This window comes from Zalophus californianus, chromosome 16 (assembly GCF_009762305.2).
Source record: "Zalophus californianus isolate mZalCal1 chromosome 16, mZalCal1.pri.v2, whole genome shotgun sequence".
NCBI classification, from domain to species: Eukaryota; Metazoa; Chordata; class Mammalia; order Carnivora; family Otariidae; genus Zalophus; species Zalophus californianus.
In genome coordinates this window covers 60975628-60997311 of record NC_045610.1, presented here as the reverse complement: position 1 = coordinate 60997311, position 21684 = coordinate 60975628, and the positions used below count along the sequence as shown (strand labels likewise).

At 61.9% G+C, this 21684-nt stretch overlaps 1 protein-coding gene across 6 annotated transcripts in view; it reads right to left on the bottom strand.

The window, feature by feature from the left end:
* The window catches only part of BAIAP2 (BAR/IMD domain containing adaptor protein 2), a 66650-nt gene extending 49161 nt beyond the window's left edge, over window positions 1-17489 (bottom strand). For 3 of the 6 annotated variants that reach the window (XM_027626036.1, XM_027626038.2, XM_035724597.1), the window contains exons 1-2: window positions 17311-17488; window positions 1749-1824 (exon numbers count right to left, since the gene is read on the bottom strand). In XM_027626036.1, coding sequence (XP_027481837.1) covers window positions 1749-1824; window positions 17311-17364 — 130 coding nt within the window. In that variant the 5' untranslated portion in view covers window positions 17365-17488. Of the gene's footprint in view, window positions 1-1748; window positions 1825-9616; window positions 9735-17310 lie in introns of those variants that run through there. The other 3 variants (XM_035724596.1, XM_027626034.2, XM_027626037.2) reach the window with 3 other exon arrangements.
* Window positions 17490-21684: the final 4195 nt, after the last annotated feature.

Here is a 21684-nt window from a genome sequence, read left to right as displayed (position 1 = left end):
ACAGAAGTCAGCCCCAGCCAGGGAGAGACGAGAGCCCGGTCCTGCGCCACGGGCACCATGAGGGGCTTTGCTCGGAGGACCTGAGACCTGGGCCGCCTCCTCTCGCCTCTTCCCTCCACCAGCCTGCAGACCGGGTGCCTGTCCTGCTCGCGGAGTGTTTCGGGGCAGCAGACCTGACCGGGGATGTTCGCCCGGAGGCCAAGCCGGCTCTCAGCTCCTGGCAGGCACAGAGGTCATCACCATGGCCTGGGACCTGCCGTTATCTTTAAGACCCTACAGGCAGGGTTTCAGCTCGAGGAAGGAACAGAACCTTCCGAGGAGCAGCTGTGCCTCCTCTCTTGCGGGGGACCGGTGGGCTCCCGGGGCAGTGTCCCCGTGTGCAGGGCTACGGGGCAGGGGCAGGGTGAAGGGAGGGCAGCTCGGGAGAGCCTGCGGGGTGCAGAACACGGTGTGTGCCCCCAAACCAGAAGGCAGCGCAAGGCCCCTCCCCTCCATACCCACGTGGAAACAGGGAGATGGCCAGGGGCTGCTGGTCAGTGCCATCGACCCCAACACAGAGGAACAGAGGAGCCCTGCCCACACTCTTGGCTGGATCTGTGTGTGACAACAAGACCACTCTCCTTCAAAAGGATCAGTGTACAGCCGCACCCCCGGGAGAAGGGCCACGGCCGCGGTGCAGAGCCACGTGGTAGACTGGCGTATGACCGGTGTCCTCCCTGCCCCCGAGACACGGCAGGTGGCGGACTATGGCCAGACTCCTCCAGCTGCAGACCAGCAAGGCCGCTGTCCAGGAAGAGACCAGTTCCACCGGGTGCTCTGTCCCCAGGCGGCCACGGAGACTGCCCAGCGCCGCCCTCTCCTTGCTGCCTCCAACCTGAAGCCCACCCAGCGGAGTCCCCATGGGGCCATGGACACACCAGGGCAGCTGTCAGAGGCGGGGGTACACTCTACAGACACAGCCTCCCTGCTCAGGATACGGGCTCTGCTCACAAGGGAGCCACAGTTCGAGCGACAGCCTGACACCTACGCTGGAGGGACACAGGCAAGGGTGGGGGGGACCTGCATGGGTCCCTGAGAACCGGGCGTCCCTGACCACAGCGTGACTCAGCGCCTCTGCTGGGAAGGAAGGGCCCAGACATAGCCACAGCCTGTGCTGGTACCAACGTCCCCTCCCTGAACGAGCCCATGCCCCCAGCGCCCTGAGTCCCGGCTCTCCGTGAGGTGCAGGCGCTCACCTGCCAGGGAGCCGTGCAGGCCCCAGCCCCAAGCCCCATCCTGCAGCTTCAAGACGAAAGTTCTTTTTTATTTTTAGTTTTTTAAATTTTTTTAAAGATTTTATTTATTTATTTATTTGAGAGAGTGAGAAAGAGAGACAGAGAGAGCACATGAGAGGGAAGAGGGTCAGAGGGAGAAGCAGACTCCCTGCTGAGCAGGGAGCCCGATGTGGGACTCGATCCCGGGACTCCAGGATCATGACCTGAGCTGAAGGCAGTCGCTCAACCAACTGAGCCACCCAGGCGCCCCCAAGACGAAGGTTCTGAGGACAGACATCCGCGCCCACCGTCTTTAGGTGCTGTGGGCGGACACAGCCCAGACCCCAGGACAAGGCCGCGGACAACAGTGGGGGCAGGTTCCGGGGCTCACAGGCCTCCGAGGTGTGACCTCACACCCTCCCTCCTTCCATTCTAATCTGGCTCCGGGAGCTGGCCACCCGCTGCGAGGGTGTTGCTCCCACCCCACAGCCTTACCTGCCAGAGCTTTCTCATAGTTCTTCCCCATGGCAATGAAGTTCCGGAGGCTGGGGTTGAACTGCTCCATGATGGTCTGAGAAAAGCAAGAAGAGAAAGGGCATGAGTGACCCAGGTGACCCAGGGACCCTGGGAGTGTTCCAGTAGGAGGAGAAAATCCACAGGTGGAGACCACGAAGCCGCAGTCAGGCTTCTGAGTCCAGACCCGAGCCCCACCCTCGAGCAGACCCCCCAAGCTTCGGTTTTCACCTCCGTGCAATGGCGACAAGGATGGAGCAGTGCGTTGGGGCTTTGCGGCTCCAACAAGAGGATACCGACGGTGCCGCAGTGCTTGCCGCGCAACTGGCGCTCAGAAGTGCTGCTGAGGTGCCATTACCCTGTCTGGGGGGCTGAGTCAGCTGAGGAAAACCCTCCTGCCAGCCACACACAGCCGCACGGCGCTGCCTGGGGCCCCCTCCCACGGAAGTCTTCCCTCAGCACATCAATTACCAAACATCAGCTCTGATTAGCGGGACCCACAGCCTGATCTGCAAACACCACACTGTGAATAATCCAGCAGGCCGGGTCTGTTTGCCCAATGGACTGCCATTGTGCGTCGGAAGAAATTAGATTTTCACTGCCAAAGCCAAATAAAGGTTTTAATTATAAAGCGTAAAAACAGGCGCACAGAACACCAGCAGAATGCGAGTTCCATCAGGCAGCAAGCGCGGCCGGCCAAGAGCCAGCCCGGCCAGCAAGGACACTGCGGGAACTTTCAAAGAAAACCTGTCTCGGCCACATCCTATGTGTGCAGGTCCACGATTACAACGGGCGTCTGTCTGATCTTTCCTGAGGATAAGAGAGACCAGGCAGCCAGAGAGGAAACCGCCTGCCCCTGCCCCAGACCATGGAGCCCCAGACGCTGCTCTGTGAACCGAGGCTGGGCACCCTCACCCCCGAGCCCCAAAGTGTGCCCAGCTCTAGCCCCAATGACACCCTTCCTGTGTCCCCTGTCCTTGCCCTCGGCCAGTGGGGAGGGCTCTGCGTGCTGCCATCCGCCCACCCTGGGGTGTCAACACAAGGGACAGAGACCTGCACTTCCAAGGGATGAGGCCCTGCATCGGAGCTCCCAGCCACTGACATACAGGGCTGGGCCTCAGGCTCGTCGAAGGGGTGCCCACCGGGCTCCACACCACACGGGGAACAAGGAAAGGAAACAGGGCAGGTGTGCCTTCCTGTCTGGATGCAGCAGAGGTAGCTCTGCTCCGTGCGGGGCCGGCACTGACGGACGCAGGGGACACAGCAGTGACCCTGCCACAGTCCCATCCCCGTGGGGCTGACAGCCTGAGAGCGAAAGCACGCCCACACCACACAGCGGGCAGTAAGCACTCTGTGCGGGCAGAGAGCGCAACGGCGGCACTCGGGCGCACGCAGACGGGAAAGCGTGGGAGTGGGGCCACGGGCAGAGGCCACAGCAGGGCAGAGGCCTGGGGCCCAGCCCCTGGGGGTACCAGGGACAGCCAGCAGCATGCAGGCTGAAAGGTCAGTGAGGAGGAGGGAACAGGCCAGCCCACGGCCCCACAGCCTCACCACCTCACAGACTGGGTGGGGAAGGCCCTGCTTTCCGAGGCCAGATGGGAAGCCGAGGGAGGGTCCGAGCAGAGCCACGTGGTCCAACGACATTCCAAAGGGACCCCTCAGGCTGCTCGGTTAGACTCTCAACAAGGGCGCCAACAGATGAGGGGACTCCTGTTGGAGCTGCTTGGGATCTAAGAAGCGGGGCCCTTGGGAGAAGGGGCTGGGCCTGCGTGCCCCGTACACATGGCGCTGTCATGTGGGGACAGATGGAGCATGCGGGGCCGAGGGGGAGGCAGGCGGCTGGTCTGGGGACCCAGGAATCTGGACACACCAAAGCCGGGGAGGGCCTGGAAACTGGAATCGGGATGCCCCAACAGGCGGCAGGGTCAGGCAGACGGAGGATTCTGGGTAGGAAGCCAGGTTTGGGGGGTCACCAGCCAGGGGTGAACACAGGGCCTGTGGGGGCTCAAGCTGCCTGCAGACCTCGGGACAGGGGGGTACTCAGGGTTCACGTGTTCTTTCTCTTCTTCTTTTTAAAAGATTTTTATTTATTCATGAGAGAGAAAGAGACAGAAACAGAGAGCATGAGCGGGGGGGGGTGGGGGGGTGCAGAGGCAGAGGGAGAAGCAGGCGACGTGGGGCTCGATCCCAGGACCCCGAGATCATGACCTGAGCAGAAGGCAGTCGCCTCACCGACGGAGCCCCCCAGGTGCCCCATGTGTGTCTGTTCTGTGAAGGAGTCAGGGTGGGATGGGGCCTGAGCCCCCTGTCCCAGGTGCCTGCAGGAGACCGTGTGCTCACGTGGGTGTGCACGCAAGTCCACATGTGCAGGGTTTCAGCATAAAGACTGTTTCTCGCTGTGGGGCTGGGCCCAGGTGTGACACTGCCCTAGCAGGTGCTCAAAACACACCCACCTTCCCAGGCCCGCGGCACCCCCAGCCTCCTGGCCAGAAGAGCACACTCTGCCCAAGCTCATCCTTCGAGCCCCATTAACATCCTGAGCGACAGCAGGAAACAGGCCAGGGGCCGCCCAGGCCAAGCGAGGGGACCACCGGGGCAGCCTGCCCACACCCTCCCAACGACCCGCGGGGACAGCCGCCGGGTTTCGCTCCCTCAGCGCGAGGAATGCGGGAGTGAGTGGGCGGGGCAGGATGGGTGCTGGGCTGCCGGCCAGGCACCTGGGCAGGGCAGGGGGCCGGGACCCCAGGCCTGGCCACGCAGCAGCTGCCGTCTCACCTGGACGCGGGGGTAGAGGCAGAACTGCCCTCTTCCCTGTGGCTCTGTGCAGAGGCCCGCTCCCCAGCCTGAAAAGCAGGCCTCCTACGGAAGCCTGAGGCAGACAGTCACCCACGGGCCTCCTAGTCACTGGACGTCCTAGAACCCCGGCAGTCCGAGGCCCGGCACGGGGCTCGTCTGCCCTCCCCACACAGCCCGCGCTGGGGCGCCCCGTCTACACCCACCCCACCACCAGCTCCGCTAATCAGGCCCTAGGAGGGGCCCCGGAGCCCAGGAAGGCAGGAGCACCACACGGAGGAGGGCTCCTCCCTGAACCGGGTCTCAGAAGTATGGGGATTTTGCTATCTTTTCAGGGCCCTGCATGGAGGGAGCTGAGAGCCCAACACCCGAACACTCCAGCAGGGGTCTATTTACTCGGGGAGGGGAAGGGAGTTGCTTTTCCTTGTGGTTACCCCACCCCGGGAAGGAAAACAGGAGCAAGGCCAGGGGCAGCCTGCCTCCTGTCCTCCGGCTCACGCCAGTCCCGAGACGCGGGGGCCCTGGAGAGCCTCAGGGTGCACAGAGGAGCCCCACCACCCCACGCTCCAGGGCCACGTTCCCGAGCCAGGACACGGTCCCACAACGTGAGCGATGACCAGCTCTGACCCCTGTGCATGCAAATGAGATCCCCAGATTGGCTCCAGCTCTGCGGCTCCACGCGGAGCCTGTGTCTTTTATTCCTTTGGCAGCTTTTGTGGGCTCAGAACCTTCCTGCGGGCCCTTGAACAGCACAGAGCTGCACGCGTCCGCTTACACGGGGGGGTTCACTGGACACAGGACAGCACCGTGAATGTGATCTCTTTCTAATGATTTCCTTTCTTCTTCTCAAGATTTTATTTACTTATTTTAGAGAGAGAACGCGCGTGCACGTGCGTGTGTGTGAGCAGGGGGAGGGGCAGAAGGGCAGACCTGACACGGAGCTTGATCCCATGACCCTGAGATCGTGACCCAAGCCGAAACCGGGAATCAGATGCTTACCGACTGAGCCAACCAGGTGCCCCTCCAATGATTTTCTACAGCTAACTCCATCGTAAGAACGTAGCATGTAACACACCCGACTGGTCACGTGATCGGTAAGGCTTCTGGTCAACAGCAGCCTATCAGTTAAATTTTGGGTGGAGGAAGGTCAGCGCCCTTAACCTCCACACTGTTCAAGGCTCGAGCGTATTTGGCCCCAATCACTTCACTCACTCACCGGTTCATTCAGCATCTGTTACGGAATGCCCCTGGGTGCCAGGTGGGCTGCCAGGGGATCTGAGAAGGGCTCCTGGATGCCCCCCCAAAATACACACTGAGAAAGGGTTGGAGTGACGAGGGGTCCCTGCCAGACACACTCACAAGCTCAGGCATGCTGTGCAGTCACCTTCCTGCCAGGTTAGCCCAACACCGGATGCTCTGGCCGCGCCTGGAGTCTAAATGAACCTCCACAGCAGAGGTGTCCCCAGGGACCCCAGCCGTACATTTCTATAAGAGTAACAGGTAAAGGATGAAGGCCCCTGTGCAGGTGGCTGTCGGCAGGACCCACCACGCTGGGAGCCCTGGGAGCCTTCCTGCCTGGGTGGCTCCAGGACACTCCCAGCCTGCCTGGACACTACCAGGCATTTTGAGTTACTTTGTGGTCCCAGATCTGCCTGGCCAGTGAGGAGAAAGGGCAGTGAGACACCCTTGTCTCCACCTTGGGGGAATGAGGAGAGTGGCCAACCCGTTTCTAGAAAGGCGCTCTGCCAAGGGACTTTGCTCCAGCCTGCTCGTGGGCCCGTGTCCAGGTCTGCCGCTTGCTAGCTCAGGAATCCTGTTCATGCCTCAGCTCTGGTTCCTGGCGATGGCCCCCCTCCAGCACCTTCCTGGCAGGGCGGTCACAAACAGCAAAGTTACTCTGCTGACAGAGGGGAAGTGACATGCCTTGTGCTCCCCCCCAGCCCCGCCCACGCAGCGAAGGCCGGACGGGGTGGGCGCGGCTGCCTGTGTCCTGTGCACACACACGAATGCGCTGTGTGGCCAAGTCAGGCTTCACATCTCTCTGTGCACTCAACACCTGGAAGAACTCTAGACAACATGACGGCGCTGGGACGCCACCCGGCCTTTAACCCCCATCACCCTGCACCCTCACCCGACGGATCCGGGAGCGCCGCTGCCCCACTGTATAGACGGACGGAGAGAGGCCTGGGGAGGTTAAGAGCCTGCCCTCTAGTTCCGGGAGGAGCCAGTTCCGGCTTCAAGCGCAGGCTGGCCGCACAGCTGAGCTCACCCCTTGCCGCACACAGGCCTCACCGCAAATCCCCACGGCTGTCAAGGCTGGACCAGGTGCCATCCGCACAACTCCGCCTGCCCTGGGCTGCCTCGGGAGCCCCGTCCAGGAACACTAGAATGAGGCGACGTGCACCTGCTCTGTAACCCTTACGTTAGGGTTCAGGAGGGCTGATGCCAGGGTGCCCGCCCCATCTGCTTACCCAGGACACACGGCCTCCAGCCGTGGGGCCCAGTGCCCGGCTTCCCCTGACCACCTGTCTTCATGTCCCACCTCTGTCACGACTGAACGATGAGCAGGCACCAGCTTTGGGGCTCACAGCCCAAGTCTACCGTGGTGGCCTGCTGTCCAGGAGCTGTCCGGGAAGGTGGCAGCCATCCTCCAAGGGGAGGCCTGCCTGCCGCAGCCCCCACAAAGGGCACTGACTCACTGGGGCCTTGGGTGGAGGGCAAGGGGGCCCGGGGATGGGCAGGGGGAAGGGCCACCAGGCCAAGCCAGGAAAGCCTGGCTTCTCGGGGTAGCTCTGCACGATTCCCACCTGGGGGTGGGGGCAGGTGGAAGGCTCTGTCCCCCTTTAAAAATTGGAACATTCATCCTGGGGGTCCTTTTTGAAGGAATAACGCCAACTTGGGGCGTTCAGTGAGTGCTTGGGGAGGGGGGCTTCCTGGAGGAGGCGGATCTTGACCTGGATCTCGCTGGGTTAGAGCCAGAGGAAAGGTAAGACTGTGTTCATACTTGCTCAGAAAATGACTGGAGGCAGTGAAGCTTCCAGAACAAAACAGCCACTGGGGTGATGTTGGGGGAGTAAAGACCAGCAGAGGACACAGAAAACGCCCCCCAGGGAGCAGGGACAAACCAAGCAGCACTCAATTCACACCAGTTACCCTTTAGCAGCATCAGGCCCCCCTCCCCATACTCTCCACGGGACTCCCCCAGGGGCCATGAGCCCCCACAGCCCACAGCCCCCCTCAGGCCACAATTCCCTGCCATGGACGCGCATGGCCTCAGGCCCAGAGCCGCCAACAGGGGCAAGGACCACACAGGGGCACGGGGAGGCCAACCTGGCCGCAGCCTCCCAAGGAGAGAGCATGAAAAAGCAAGGGGAGCTGGTGCAAGGAAACAGGGCACTGGACTGTTCCAGAACACAGAGGGCTGGAGTTCCTGCCCCCCTGACCCCGGGTGAGGGAGGCCAAGAAGCCGCCCTGCAGTGAGGTGGGGGTTCCTGCCTCCATCAGCTTTCCGACAAGCCACCAACTTACAATCAAGTGACCATTCATGTCTTTGGCATGGCACCTGGGGGACTCGGGGGCCCTGAGGCCCCAGGAGCAGGGATGGCCTGAGCCACTGGCAGAGTAGCGCAGGGACAAAGGACACAATTCTGGCCCCCTCTGCAGTCCTGGCTCCCCGCAGCCTGAGCAGCCAGGCCGCCAGCTATCTCCCTCCCCTTTCAGGGGTCTTGGAGCACCACCGTTTCCTTGGACTTGATTACCTGCCCCCCACCAGGAACCAGACACACCCTGCAGCAGGGTCCAAACACGGCCCCAACAGCCTGGCCAACCCCTCTCCTGTCTGGGAGACTCCAACGGGGCATGGCCCCTAACGGCACCCGCCAGCACACCCGCCCCTGACCGCTGGGCCCCACGCCAGGGGACCTGTGTGCTCAAGTTGCTTTCTGTCTGTGCTCAGCACTGAGCTGAGGCCCATGCTTGTGTTTAGGATAAAATCACAGTGTGCTCCTGTGGACATCCTTGTGTCGCCACAGCCTAAGGACGGCCGTCTGACTACGGCTGGAGAGAAACCACCATGGCCCCAAACGTGACCAGCCTGGAAACCTGTCACTCCAATTCAGAGACAGAGCACCCAGGACTCCCTGCGACCATACCAGCCAACTGCTCCTCGGGGGAGGGGGGCAACGCTACACCTGATGCTAAAGGCTGAATCAGCCCCCGAAAAATTCATGCGCTGAAGCCCCAGCCCCCAGCATCTCAGAACGTGGCTGCACTTGGAAAGACAGTCTTGACGGAACTGATTAGGCTGAATGAGGTCATCAGGGTGGGCCCTGGTCCAGCCTCACTAGTGTCCTTCTAAGACGGATCAGGGCACAGACACACACACAGAGGAACGACCGTGTGGGGACTCGGGCAGAAGGCGGCTGTCTGCCAGCCCAGGAGGCCTCAGGAGAACCAGCCCTGCCTACACCTGGCTCTCGGACTCCCAGCCCCCACCGCCATCAGAAATCGGTGTCTTGTGGAAGCCACCACCTACGGCACTGTGTCATGGTGGCTGGAGCCCCCGGAGACACTGGGCCAACCCCCGGGCGCCACGTGAAGGCCCAACGCCAACAACAAAACTAGATCCGGTTCCTGCTTACCCAGTTAGCATGTTGCACTGACCAGTCCTTGTCCCTGAGAAGGCTCTGACCTGAGCTTCACGGGGCTGGGCTCCCCGCTGGATGAGAAACTACCTATGAGCAAGCAGGCAGGCAGCCTCGGAAGGCTCTGGAACCAACCCCCTCCCACTGCCGTCACGTTCTGTAGGACGGGCAGCCCGAAGGCTGTCACGCTGACGGGACCACAGGCCACTGGGCACCCAGGAAGTCAGGAGCACAGAGGCCTCCACCTGGGCCTTCCTGCCCTGCGGCTGACCTCCACTCCCTGAAGAACTCTGCGCTCTGAAAGCTAATGATGACAACCACCACGCACCAATACATTCTACATGCCAAGAAGTCTTCTACGGGCCCATTTACTCGTTAATGAGAAAATGGTGGCACAAAAGCTGAAAAACTTGCCTGAAGTCTGCGGGACCTCCGAGTGGAAAAACAGACGGCCCTAGGTTTCAGCAGGCCTGGTTCAGCCCCAGCTCAGCCCCAGGCCAGCTGACGGCCTTGGAACACGCTGCCTGGCCTCACTGCGGCTCCCCTGACAGCCAGGGCCCCCCTCGAGAAGCAGGCTGAGGGATAAAGGAGGTCATGCGCTCTCAGTACCAGTGCCTGGCCCATGGCCATCGAGGTTACTCACGATCACCAGCAGGCTGGAAAGCCCAGGTGGCCCGCGGCTGAAGCTCGGCCTACCCCCCTGCCCCCAAGGCAGAGCCAGAGAGAGAGAGAGAGGGTGACACACCTGACTTCACAGCCCCCTCCCCAGGACTCCTGCTGCTGGCTTGACCACAGCTCCTGGCCGAGAGGTGCCTCCAAGCTACTCCAGCCTGGGGCCAGCAAGGCCCTGGATTCCCAAGGGCAAGACAGCCATGGCCTGAGTGCCATCAGTCCCTAGACTGGAAAGGACATGGCTTCTGTGGGCAGGCAGGAGGGAATGAAGGGGGGACAGACAACAGGCTTCTTCTGCCAGACAGTGTCTCCCAGGGCAGGGCTGGACCAGCCCCACAGGGGGCTCAGGGGGCAGCAGAGGGCCCTAGGTCTATTTCCTCTTGGGCAGTGACCCTTCTGCCTCTGCCACAACCCTTTCAGATTTCTTTCTCAGATTTTGTTTATTTATTTGAGGGAGAGAGAGAGATAGCGCATGAGTGGGTGCGAGGCAGAGGCTGAGGGAGAAGCAGGCTCCTCGCTGAGCAGGGAGCCTGACATGGGGCTCGATCCCAGGACCCTGAGATCATGGCTCGAGCCACCCAGGAGCCCCTCAACCCCTTCTTTTAAGAGCCCCGCCAAAAGCAGCAAGGCCACTCTGTCTCAGCAGGTCAGCTGTGACCGTGCGTGGTCCCCAGGTGATGCACACACCCTGATGGACAGTGTTCTGGCTCCAGAATGGGGGCACCCCTCCTACACCCCCCCACCCCGTCCTCGCCCCCAACTCCCACAGCAAGACGTCAGTTCCTTTCAGAGGGCAGACACCTGTGACAACCCGGTGCATTTCATGGTCTGCTACCTGTGTCATCACTTGGCCCACACCTACCTGTGACTGTCCTGGTGTGCCTGGGCAGGGGCAAACCTGGACATCACGTCCACAAGCCATTAGCAACTCAGAAGGAACAGGGGTCCTGGCTGGTGTCTGACAACCTTCTTCGATGGAGAAACAAGAAAGGGTGGGCAACAAAAACAGCAGGATGGGTGTCAGGGCTTGGAAGAACATTCCAGAGACTCACTCAGGAAAACTGGCGACTGATACCCAATGGCCCAGGCAACAGTGCTGGGGACACCAGGACATTGAGAGCTGTGAGCCGAAACGAAGCTCAGAAGAGCCAAATTCTGAATGTGAAGAGGTTTTAGCAAATCCCTACCTATCTCACACACGTTTAATACAGACCTTTCTAAAAATTGTCAAAATAATTTTAAAATACTGTCCCCGTAAGTAGGAAAAAAATTTTTTTAAGATCTTATTTACTTTAGAAAGAGGGAGAGAGAACATGAGTGTGAGGAACAGGAGACAGAGAGAGAACACCAAGCAGACTCCATGCCGAGCCTGGAGCCCAATGTGGGGCTTGATCCCAGAACCCTGGGATCATGACCTGAGCTGAAACCGAGAATCAGACGCTTAACTGACTGAGCCCCCCAGGTGCCCCCGTTAAGTAGGAAATTAAAAATCTCAAATATGAAAGCGCTCCCTTCTGACCGGTGGCCTTGTTTCCTCCTGGTGGCCCATACCGGCCCCAACATCTCTCTGTTCAGGGTGTGGGGTCCAGGGATGCGTGTCCAGACACCTTATGTGCTCTCCGCCAGGGTGGGCGGTGGTGCCCTCAGGAAGCTCATCTCCTAGTGGAAGACGTCAAGACTGCTTCTGCCAGCCTCCAGATGGGCACTGGAGCGGGAAGGGGCACCCGCGGGGACCTGGGAGCATCCTGGCCATCATGCACCTGCCGAAGGACTAGACCGTTGGGCCACAGAGCCAGGGCAGGGAAAGGCCAGGCGAGCCTCCTCCCCGCCAGCCTGTAGGAGCCAGAGAGCCAGACAGGTTTCTGGGACAGATGGAGGCTCCTGCAGTACAAGTCTGTAGGAGGAGCTGAAGGCAGGAGAAGGGATCCCACAGACAGTGTGGGCACAGATCCCCTGGCCCCTGTCCCCAAGGTCACCTCTTAGAGACAGGCTTGGTCTGGCTCCAGGTCCTGCCTTCCCACCCCAGCCCCTCTCTTCACAGGCCCAAGTGTCCCCCCACTGTGGGGACCAACGCCAAGGCCCCAGGATGCTGCAGGACCAACCACTTCCCAGCCAACACCCAGCCTGCCCATGGGCCCCGAGAAAGAGGGACACAGACCTGCCACAGCCTCCAGAACCCGAGGGGGACTGAGCTGCTGCTCCTGGAGCAAACAGAGAGGAAGGCAGACCCCGGCAGAGGTGCTGATGGTAACACAAATGCAAGCACCCCAAACCCGGCTGTTTCATCCCAAGCAGGGTCTCAGGGGAAGGCTGGGTGTACTTGGCAGCATGTCCCGTGAAGACAAAACATTTTGCCCTTTAAGAGAAGCCCAGGGACCCGCCTCCCCTCAGGCCGCTGGCTGGAGCCACCAGTGCCCACTGGGCTGGGGCCCTTCGAGCCACCTCCCGGTCATGCAGCCCACTCAGGGCCAGCAGTGATCAGCGCTGGGGAGGCGGGGGCTGGCTCGGTCTGTGCCGTCCGTAATTCCTACGGCTGTTGTCAGTGGGTGGTAGCACAGTGCTGCGTATCCAGGGGACACAGGTCTGCGCCATAATGAGGACAGCCTCCCCACCCCGAGTGGCCAGGAAGGCGGCATAGGGCAGGCCCTGACTCGGTGCGCCTGGGGGCGAGAAAGGAGGACAGGAGCCAGCCTGGCCAGCAGCCCAGGGCACCCGCACGCTGGACTGACGGCTCAGGTGTCCCCACTGGAGGATGACAGCACAGGCAACGTCCAGGGTGCCAGGCCAAGCTGAGTGGGGACAAGTGAGCAGCAAGGCCAGCCCTACCAGTGGCCCACCGAGTCCTGTGGTGACACAGCAGGGCTCTCCGGAGCAGGACCCAGACCTGCGAACAGGAGTGCCAGCCCGCCTCTCAGAGCCCAGGAGGAGGGGATGAGGCCCTCTCACTCAGCAGCCAGTCCTCCCACAAAAGGCTGCCTGTCGTAGGCAGCCCAACCCGCACATCCATGCCGTGGGAGGTGGGAACAGGGCTGGCCCTAAGGGAGCTTCTCCGCCAACCAGGGGGCTTCACCACAAACTGGGGGGCATCACCGCAAAAGAGGGGGCATCACTGCCAACCAGGGGGCATCACCGCCAACAGGGGGATGTCACCACAAACCAGGCAGCCACAAGACGGCGGCACTGCCAGTGCCTCTCCCTGCTGACAGCACCCCAAAAACCCAGGGCCAGCACCAGCCACTGCTGTGACCTAGAGCCTCGGGTGCCCACAGGTTAGTCCCACGAGCCAAGCCAACCTCCCAAACACAGGACGTGTGTTCAGGGCAGGACCCATAGGGACACTGCAGGCAAGACACTTGCTCAGAACTCTGCAGAACCACAGGCCTGAGCCCGGCGTCTCCAGCTGCTCTGTTACATTCATCGGCCGTTCACCAGGAACCCCATGAGCCAGCAAGGGTCCTGTGCTAGGGAGCCGACAATCTCCGCGACGACTTGAGCACAAGAAGCTGCCACAGCCGGTCAGCTCGAGGTCAGTGCACCACAGAAACTGCCCTTTGCTGCCCTAGCTACTCCAGAAAGGGGGTGGGAGGTGCACTCCTCAAATGCGGAGGTGGACAGACGCCATGTAGCACACCCAGGAGAAGTGAAGCTCAGACAGTCCAGTTGGTGACAGCAGGCCCTGCCACCTTATCAGAAGATAGGACCCCAATAGGCACCCCTGAAAGTACCTTTAAAGCAAACCAAACAAGCACCACCCGCACACACGCAGGCGTACTCGCGTTCACACTCACAGGCATGCACACTCGCATGCACACGTATTCATCCACACAAGCACACGCACGCACGCGCGTGCACAGAGGTGCGCATGGCACTGTGGCTCTCGCCTCCTCCCCAAGCAGACACCAGCCCTGCTCCTCGCAGCAGGCCCTTCCTTTGCCGATGAAGTGCCTCTCAGTCTACTGCGTTTTCTCCAACCGGGGGCCTGCTGAGCTCCGTCCACACCAGATGCCAGGGTCGGAGGGCAGCAAACGCTTTGGTGGGACTGCCCAGCCGTGGGTGAGGGGAAAGTGGGTCTGAGGCCGGCGGCACAGGGCTGCCCAGAGCTCCCCCAAACACCCACCTGGAGGCATGGGTGGGACACAGTGGAGGGTAGCGGGCAGGGCCTGGGTGGCCAGGCCACCGTGGGAAATGCCAGCAAGTCGGCTCCCTCCCACCAGCGCCAATGCCCCCACCCGGCACCAGCCCTTACCAACGGCACCAGAGGTGTCAAGCCTGACCGACTCCCGCTCCAGGAACCCCATGTCACCCATCACCCACCACCCACAGGGCAGCTATGGCATGGCCGGGCCAGCTTCCCCACAACAGTTCCGGGGTAAGGACGAGCAGATGGCCTCTAGTGACCAGCCTGGCCCTGTCGACCAAGGCCCCAGAGCCACACCACCGTAAACCACCCGCCTGAGGCCCTCCTAGGGAGTCTTCCTCCTCAGGCTGTCTCCCACCTGCCCACAGCCTCAGGACAAGCAATGCCACTGTTCCTGGGAAGCTGCCGGAGCTGCCACCCTGCAGGCTCATAAGGTCGGCCGAGAGCCACAGCTTCTCTCGGCATTTAAGACCATGAGAAACACCAACCTGACAGTTGCTCCCCAAACCCCCCTGGAGAAGTGAGGTCAGCGACTGTAGAAGCCTCTTTCCAGCATGTAGGGTCACTCAAAGGTCTCTCCCAGTAGGGCTGTGGTTTGGGCTTAATTCTGAGCAGTAGATGCCTGCCCCCCTCTGTCCCTCACTCCAGGCAACCACCCAGGGCTGCCCCCCAGACTAGGTCTTGGACACCAGGCTCTGCTCCCTGCACCTCCAGCCCCCAAAGGGCCCAGGCCCATGCCTCCCCGCAAAAGGCTTCAGTGTGTGTCCCCCTGCCCCAGGTCAGAAGGTGAGCTCTCAGCGGCCTCCTGGACGCCATTCCACTTCTCTCCCTGCACCTCTTGTGAAGTTCCCCCAGGACGTGGCTCCCATAGGGACCGGGCCACAAGGAAAGAGGTAAAAGTCTGTGTGGCTGATTCTTCCAGGCAGGAGTATGTTCTACTCTCACATTTTTAATCAGCAAGGCCAAGGACCAGTGTCCCTGCTGCTCCCTTTCTTGCCAAGGCAAACAGCACTCAGAACTGCAGCTGGAACAGTGCGGGGCCAAAGCAAACAGCTGGGCTGCAGCACGGGGGACACTGAGCAGGGCCACAGCCCGGCCACACTTCTGCAAGCCTCCGACCCAGGCGCAGAGGCAGCACGTTCCCCGCCCCCCCCCCCCACCACCACCACAGGATGGCGGACCAGCCAGGTCCACACGGGCGGCTCCAGCTGCACCCTGACTGTGCCTCGGTGTGGGCCGATTTCCGCCTGGCCAGGGTGCCCACGCTGCCCCACCAGTGCCGGCTCGGCGTCAGAACACTGAGCTCCCCAGGGACATAACACAAAAGGGTAAAAGAGCACTCGCACTCCAAGACTTGGCAGTCGAGCCACGGAGCGTCAGGAAGAGTGTCACCTACAAAGCCAACCTGGTGGCATTGCAGTGTGGGCGTGCTGTGACCAGGACGGCTGCGGGGGGCACGGCCCTGCGGGCACCAAGGCCTGCCACGTCCAGCCTCGCAGAGCTCAGGGCTCTTCGCCACGCTTCCTCCACGCGAGCTCATGAATCAACTGCCCCATCGGCACAAAGCACAGGCTCGCCTGTTGAATGTGCACCCGACACCCTCCAGCTGGTTTCCAGAGGGGTGCACAGTCCTCACACTCAGACCCTACTAGCTTCCTGCCCCTATCCTGCCGGCAGATCTCCCTTCAGGTCTCCAGAGAAATCACAACTCCATCTCAAAGCTGCTGAGCCCTGACTGCATGCCTCACTGCCCAGACTATAAGAGTTTTAGTAAAGGACGATCATGGGGTTCCCCAGAGTGTAGCCACGCCATGCACCCCTCGTGATTCTCACCATGAAAGTTCCCGTTTCATGGTTTCATGGCAGAGGCAGGGAAAATAGGAAAGAGATCCTCTAGCCAGCACTTCCCTTCTACCCCCTGCAATAATGAGCAAACGGTTATGGAATTAATGACTAATAACTTAATAAACCTCCCTTCCCTGATAGCGTTTGCAGACCAACACCAACAGAAACGTATGCCACAGATTCTCTGTGATACCAAACACAAAAACCCCAGAGACTGTTCCTTTTATGTGCTGATTCCTCACCAGCCTCTGACTCGTGTTTACCAGCAGCTCTAACATGGCTCCAGAACGGACTTAGTCAATCCTGACCGGCTTCAGAATTCTCCCTGTGATGGAGCTGAAACTTTAAAACCTCTATTAGAAGCCGTATTGGAAGACAGTGTGCCACCTAAAATCCAGCTGAGAGCAAAAGGGGCCACCAGGCAAGTGTCCCAGGGGCTGTCCAGAGCCTGGGCGAGCTTACAGGGAGGGCTTTGCAGGCCACCGGCTGAGAAAGCACGGCCATAACTGTTCAGTACAATTAGAAACTTGCTCCGCCAGTGCCTCACAATCCCATTGAGCCCCGAGAACCAGCACCTACCACGGCAACACCCAGCACCTCAACCTCCCAGCCCCCCAGTTAACCTTCAGACAGGGTTTTGAAATCAAGCACAGCTTCGTAAGAAGCCTGCTGTGGACGCCCAGGGCAGGAGTCTCCCTCTTGAGAACATGCCCACGTGGGACTGCAGAGGGCCTTGAGTCCCCTGGAGGCTGGGTCTGTTGTCCCCCGGGTGGGGGTGTAAACTGACACAATGGATGCTGGAGAGAAACCCAAAGGCCTGTTCATGTGGACAAGGCACAGAATGACCAGGGAGGGGGCCTCGGAGGGGTCTCCCGGCGGGGCTCTGTGGCCCTCAGATGTGACAGTGACAGTGTGCAGAGGAGGACGCGAACCCCACTCTTCACACACATCAGGGCAGAGGCAGGCGCGCCAGCCTCCTACACAATTAGTCTTCTCCTCCGCGGTTACATAAGATGATGGATTATCTGTCCACCCATCCAACCTGCCCGCGCGCGACCTCCCACCTAGGGCCCCGTCCATGACTGCCCGGGAAGGAGTTGTGCAAAGGGAAAGCCTGTTGACAAGAAAGTGCCCAAGGGCTTGCGTAACCGCGGCTGGAGAGGCCACGACGGGGCCCCCACGCCACCCCGGGCGCGGGAGGACGGGCGGCGCGGCCCCCGGACCCCCTGGACCCCCGGCGGCCCCCGCCCGGCTCCACCCCGGTCCGAGGGCCCCGTCCCCCGGACGCCCGGGCGGACGCGCGGGGGCAGCGCGGGGCTATCCGAGCGTGGGCGCCCGCGCCCACCTGTGACCGACTGGCTGCACGGGGTCCCCGCGGCCGCTCCAAGAAGACCCCCGAGGGCCCCGGGGCCGCCCGGGTCGGGCCCGAGCGCGCCAGCGGCGCGGGGCTCACCTTGTAGACATTTTCCGTGAGCCGATGCATCTCCTCCGTGCGCGACAGCGACATGATGCTGGTCCGGCGGCACCGCGGAGCGGTTCGGGGGCGCAGGCAGCGGCGGGCAGCGACGGGCGGCGGCGGACGGCGGGCGGCGCGGCGGCGCGGCGGCGCGGCGGGCGCGGCAGGAACCGGTGGGCAGCGCGCGGAGCCGGATCAGAAACGCGGCACCTACTCGGCGACCGCCTTTATAACCGCCCAGGCCCCGCCCCCCACAGGCCCCGCCCCCCGCGCCCGGATCACCGCCCCCGGCCGCCTGCCCGCCCCCGCCTGGCCGCGCCGCTGCCAGGCAACCGGCAGGCCCCGCCCCCGCACCGCCCTTCCCATTGGTGGGTTCCGGAGACGGGGGAGGGGGCGGGGCCCGCGGGCCGACTGCGGACAGCGATTGGTGGGCAGCGCTGTCGATCGCAGGGGAGGAGGCGGAGGCGCGGCGCGGGCCGCAGCCCTGGGAACAGCCTGGGGGCCGGGCGACAGCCGGGCTGGGGGCGGGGCGGCGTGGGCCGGAGGCGCTGGAGGAGGGGAGCGGAAGGTGGGGGAGCGGGGGCGCCGCGGCGGGCGCGCATGGGGGCGGCTCTTCGCAGAGTCGCGAGTCGGGGCGGCTCTTGGGCGCAGCTCCCTGCAGGTGGCGGGGGTCGCGGGCTCGCGCCGGGCGGGGGAAGGTACCTGGGCGGCCGGAGGCCGGCCGTGCGGGCGCAAGGACGGATGGAGAGAGGCCGGCACGCTGCCTCAGGGTCCCGTGCGGACCCGGAGTTCCGGGAGGTGAGTGTGCGGGCCGGCGGAGTCTCTAGCTGGGAGGAGGATGGGCGGGAGGCCCTTGGGGGGTGGACCCTGGGGAGGATCCTGAGAAGGGAGGATCCTGGGGGTGGGTCCTAAGAGGGGTGGACCCTGGGGAGGACCCTGGGAGGGTGGGCTGCGGGAGGGATGGACCCGGGGTGGGGTTGCGTCCCGGGGGAAGATCCTGGGAGGGGTGACCACGGGGGTGGGGTGGGCCCCGAGGAGAATCCTGGAGAGGGGAGCGTCCTCTGGGACGGAGAGAATTTGCAGGAAGATATTAGAGGGGGCCGATGGGGGGTGGGGAGGGAACCCTATGGGGGGGCCTTCGGGGCCCCCCAGGGGAGGAGAGGACCCTGCGATGGCAGAAGACCCTTGGGTGCAGTTTCTTTGTGGAGGGAGAACTTCCCTTGAGGGATCAAGGGGTCAGACAGAGCTGCTGGTTTTGGAGGCCATTCCTGGGAGGTTTTGCTGGGGAAGCTGACCAAGCTGACACACAGGGCTCCCACTCCCACTGCTTTGGGAAAATATTTGCATAAATTAGAGTTACATAGAGGAATTATTTGCTTTACGTCGTAAAACAGCAGGTCTGAGTGTTTCCCTCTAATGGAGCCTGACACTCTCCACTAGTATCCCATCCAGGACTCGCGGTCACAGGTCTCCTCAAGCCCAGGTGCCCAGGGGGACACAGACCTGCAAGACGGCTGTGGACAGAGCGGGACTCGGGCAAGTCCTGAAGTCACAGTGCCCGGGACCCAAATGGAGTGTGCTCCGCTTCGTTGGAGCGCCTTTGAGAAAGGGAGGCGACGTTCAGGAAGAGCCTGCCTGCTCCATCTGCCAGCCTTCGATCACAGGCAGATCCTTTTTGGTTGAATTTCCTTCCTAATCCCAGCTATGGCTTCCTCTTTTTTCTTTATCCCTTGTAGTGTTTTCAGGTGTATTCCCGTGTATGTGGGTTCCGGGATTCTCTTGGTCGGAAGTGACAGAAAGCCGGTTCAGATTAGCTCTAACCACTGGGACGTTTATCTGCTTGCACAGCTGAAGTCGGGACTGCCTTCCTTCCCTTCTTTCCCTTTTCTCCAGGCCAGCTTGGTGCTGTGCACACTTCCGTCCAGCCAGCTCTAGGACTACCATCCGTTGACCTGACCTGGGTCAAGGGCGGAGGTGGAGTGCAGCGGGGTGGGTGGAGGGTAGAGCTCTGCCTGCCCGAAGGGAAGTGACGTGGTTGGGACCAGAAGAATGACAGGTGGAGGCTGCCAGGAAAACGGGGTGGGGGGGGTCTCATCACGGTGGGAGGGGAATCAGCTTGGAGGGTTCTGAGCTGTCTGCGCCCATCAGCCTCGAGACAGTAGAGGGAGGAGAGGGTCCTCCCCAGAGAAGCCTCCGTCGTCCTCGGCACCACCCCCCCTCGAGAAGCTCCAGCTCTTGACTGTCCTGCCCGAGGGCATGCTCACTTTTGGTAGTGGCTGAGGTAGGGGACCCACTTGGAGCCTGGCCTGCCTCCCGTCGTGCGGATGGCCCTGCAGCCCGTCCTGGGGAGGGAAGCCATCAGGCAGCACCTGCCACCAGTGAAAGTGAAGGAGCATTGCACTGAGCATCACCGAGAGCCCAGCAGGACCCATGGCAGGCGCAGAGTGAGACGTGGGCGAGGCCGTACTAGCGAGGCTTGGAGACCTGTACCCTGCCTGGTGGCCTCTCTGCGTACCAGGCTCCGGAAGGGTCTTCGGCACGGGCGCGCCCACTCCTTCAGCTGTGAAGGAGTCTTCGGCGGGGGTCTGACCCCCCACCTGGGAGACACCAGTGTTCTCTGAGGGTTTTCTTCCTTGCGTGGAAGCCCCTTCCAGTGGTGATGGTGTCTGGGGCGGGGCTAGGGCCAAGGGTAAGGGCCTAGGGCCCGAGCAGTGGACAGGGCTAGATGGTGGGCTGGGTGCTGAGAGGTTGGCCCCTGTGCCAGCTCCCAGAGTTAAGGGGGCACTTTTGTCTTGGCACCTTTTTATTTTGGAGGTGTTCTGAGCCCTTTATAAAATCCACTTGTTCTTTCTCCCCTTAACTCAGAGTGTGTGGGGGGCTGTGGGATCGAATGCCTTGCCTGGAGGTTGGCAGTCAGCGCAGCTGGGAAATCATTGCCTAGACTTGGGGTCTGGCCCGCCCCCTCCAAGACTGGCAAGAGGAAGGTGCTGTCATGATGGAGAAGTCGGAGAGGATTAGCAAGAGGGCCGGCGCCAGCCAAGATGGGCAGCTCCCAGCATGCCGCAGACTGGGGAGGTGTTCTTCCGGCCCTCGGGGCAGAGCTGGGGGGCAGCTCAGGGGTCCCTGAGAAGGCAGGTGCTCTGGCACCCTGTGGCCACCGGCTCCCCTGTCACGCCTGATTGTCGGTCCTCACCTCTGTGGTCTGTGTGAGCGGGGAGATGGGTAGCTGTGTGGATCTTCAGCACCCAGCTCTGAACTAGAGGGGCCCCCGGCCCGGGCGCCAGCCCCGGGCCCTGATGCATGTAGACTGCTGGGCCACGGTCGGAGGTGAGAACCCGACCGTGTGGGGCTGCTGATGCCGGCCCCCAGCTCAGCAGACCCCAGCCTGGGCGGCCCAGGAGTAAAGGGCTGGAAGCAGAGAGAATAAAAGTGCGTCTCTTCATCAGCTTATTTTTAGGCGTGTTATATAAGTGGCTTCATCTCAGCGCCACGTAGGGAGGGGGGTCTCAGATTTAATTACAGGATGACAGCCTTGCTTTTCAAGCAAGCTGTTCTCCTGGCAGGCAGGCACAAGGGTTTGTGAATTTTTGCTAAACAGAAGGAGTCCTTTCTGAGGTGGCCACCCAGCAAAACTTTGAAGGGCTTTCACCTCCGTGTCTCTCTCTGCCTAACCTGCTTTCTGCTGAGCTTGGCCTAAGGGGCGGCCATTCGGCTCAGATCACAGGGACATGTGTGCTCGCTTGGCAAGGGGGCTGTTTCTCCCTCCGCCTTCCTCCTTCCTCCTGGCTCTCAGAGGAGCCAGCCAATCCAGACTCCTCCTCCTTTTCTCCTTGTGGATTAAAGCACTTGTAATTGGTAACCAGAAAGTTCCAGGGCCGGAGGGACGGGCCTACCTAGCAGGACCTCACCTTTCCCATTTGCCCCGGCCTACACTGCGGACCCCGTCCACACCGGGTGCCCCGGGTGACTGGCCTGGGCCAGGATTATGGCACAACCGTCTGATTGTGTCCAGAGGACTGTTTTCTGGGTCCTGGCCAGGCCCACGTTCTCCGTGACCGTCCGCAGTAGCAGCAAGAAAGCTTGGAGCCGCCTTGAGCTGGAAGCCCACAGGCCTGGGGGAGTCCTGCCTCCTGCCAGCAGGAAGGTCACCTCGACGGCCTCCAGCACACCCCGGCTTTGTCTGGCGCAAGAGGACAGCCGCGTTTCCTGCCCCTGCGTTAGGCCTGGTAGCTACCGGCTGGGCGTGCTGGTGAGGGAGCGGACGCAGAGTGGAGGAAGAGCCGGTTACCAGGAGCCAGTCACCAGCACAGCCCAGCGGGCCTTGGGTGCTCCCCTGGCCTCTGTGAGCCCCAGGCGGGGGGAGGTGGGCAG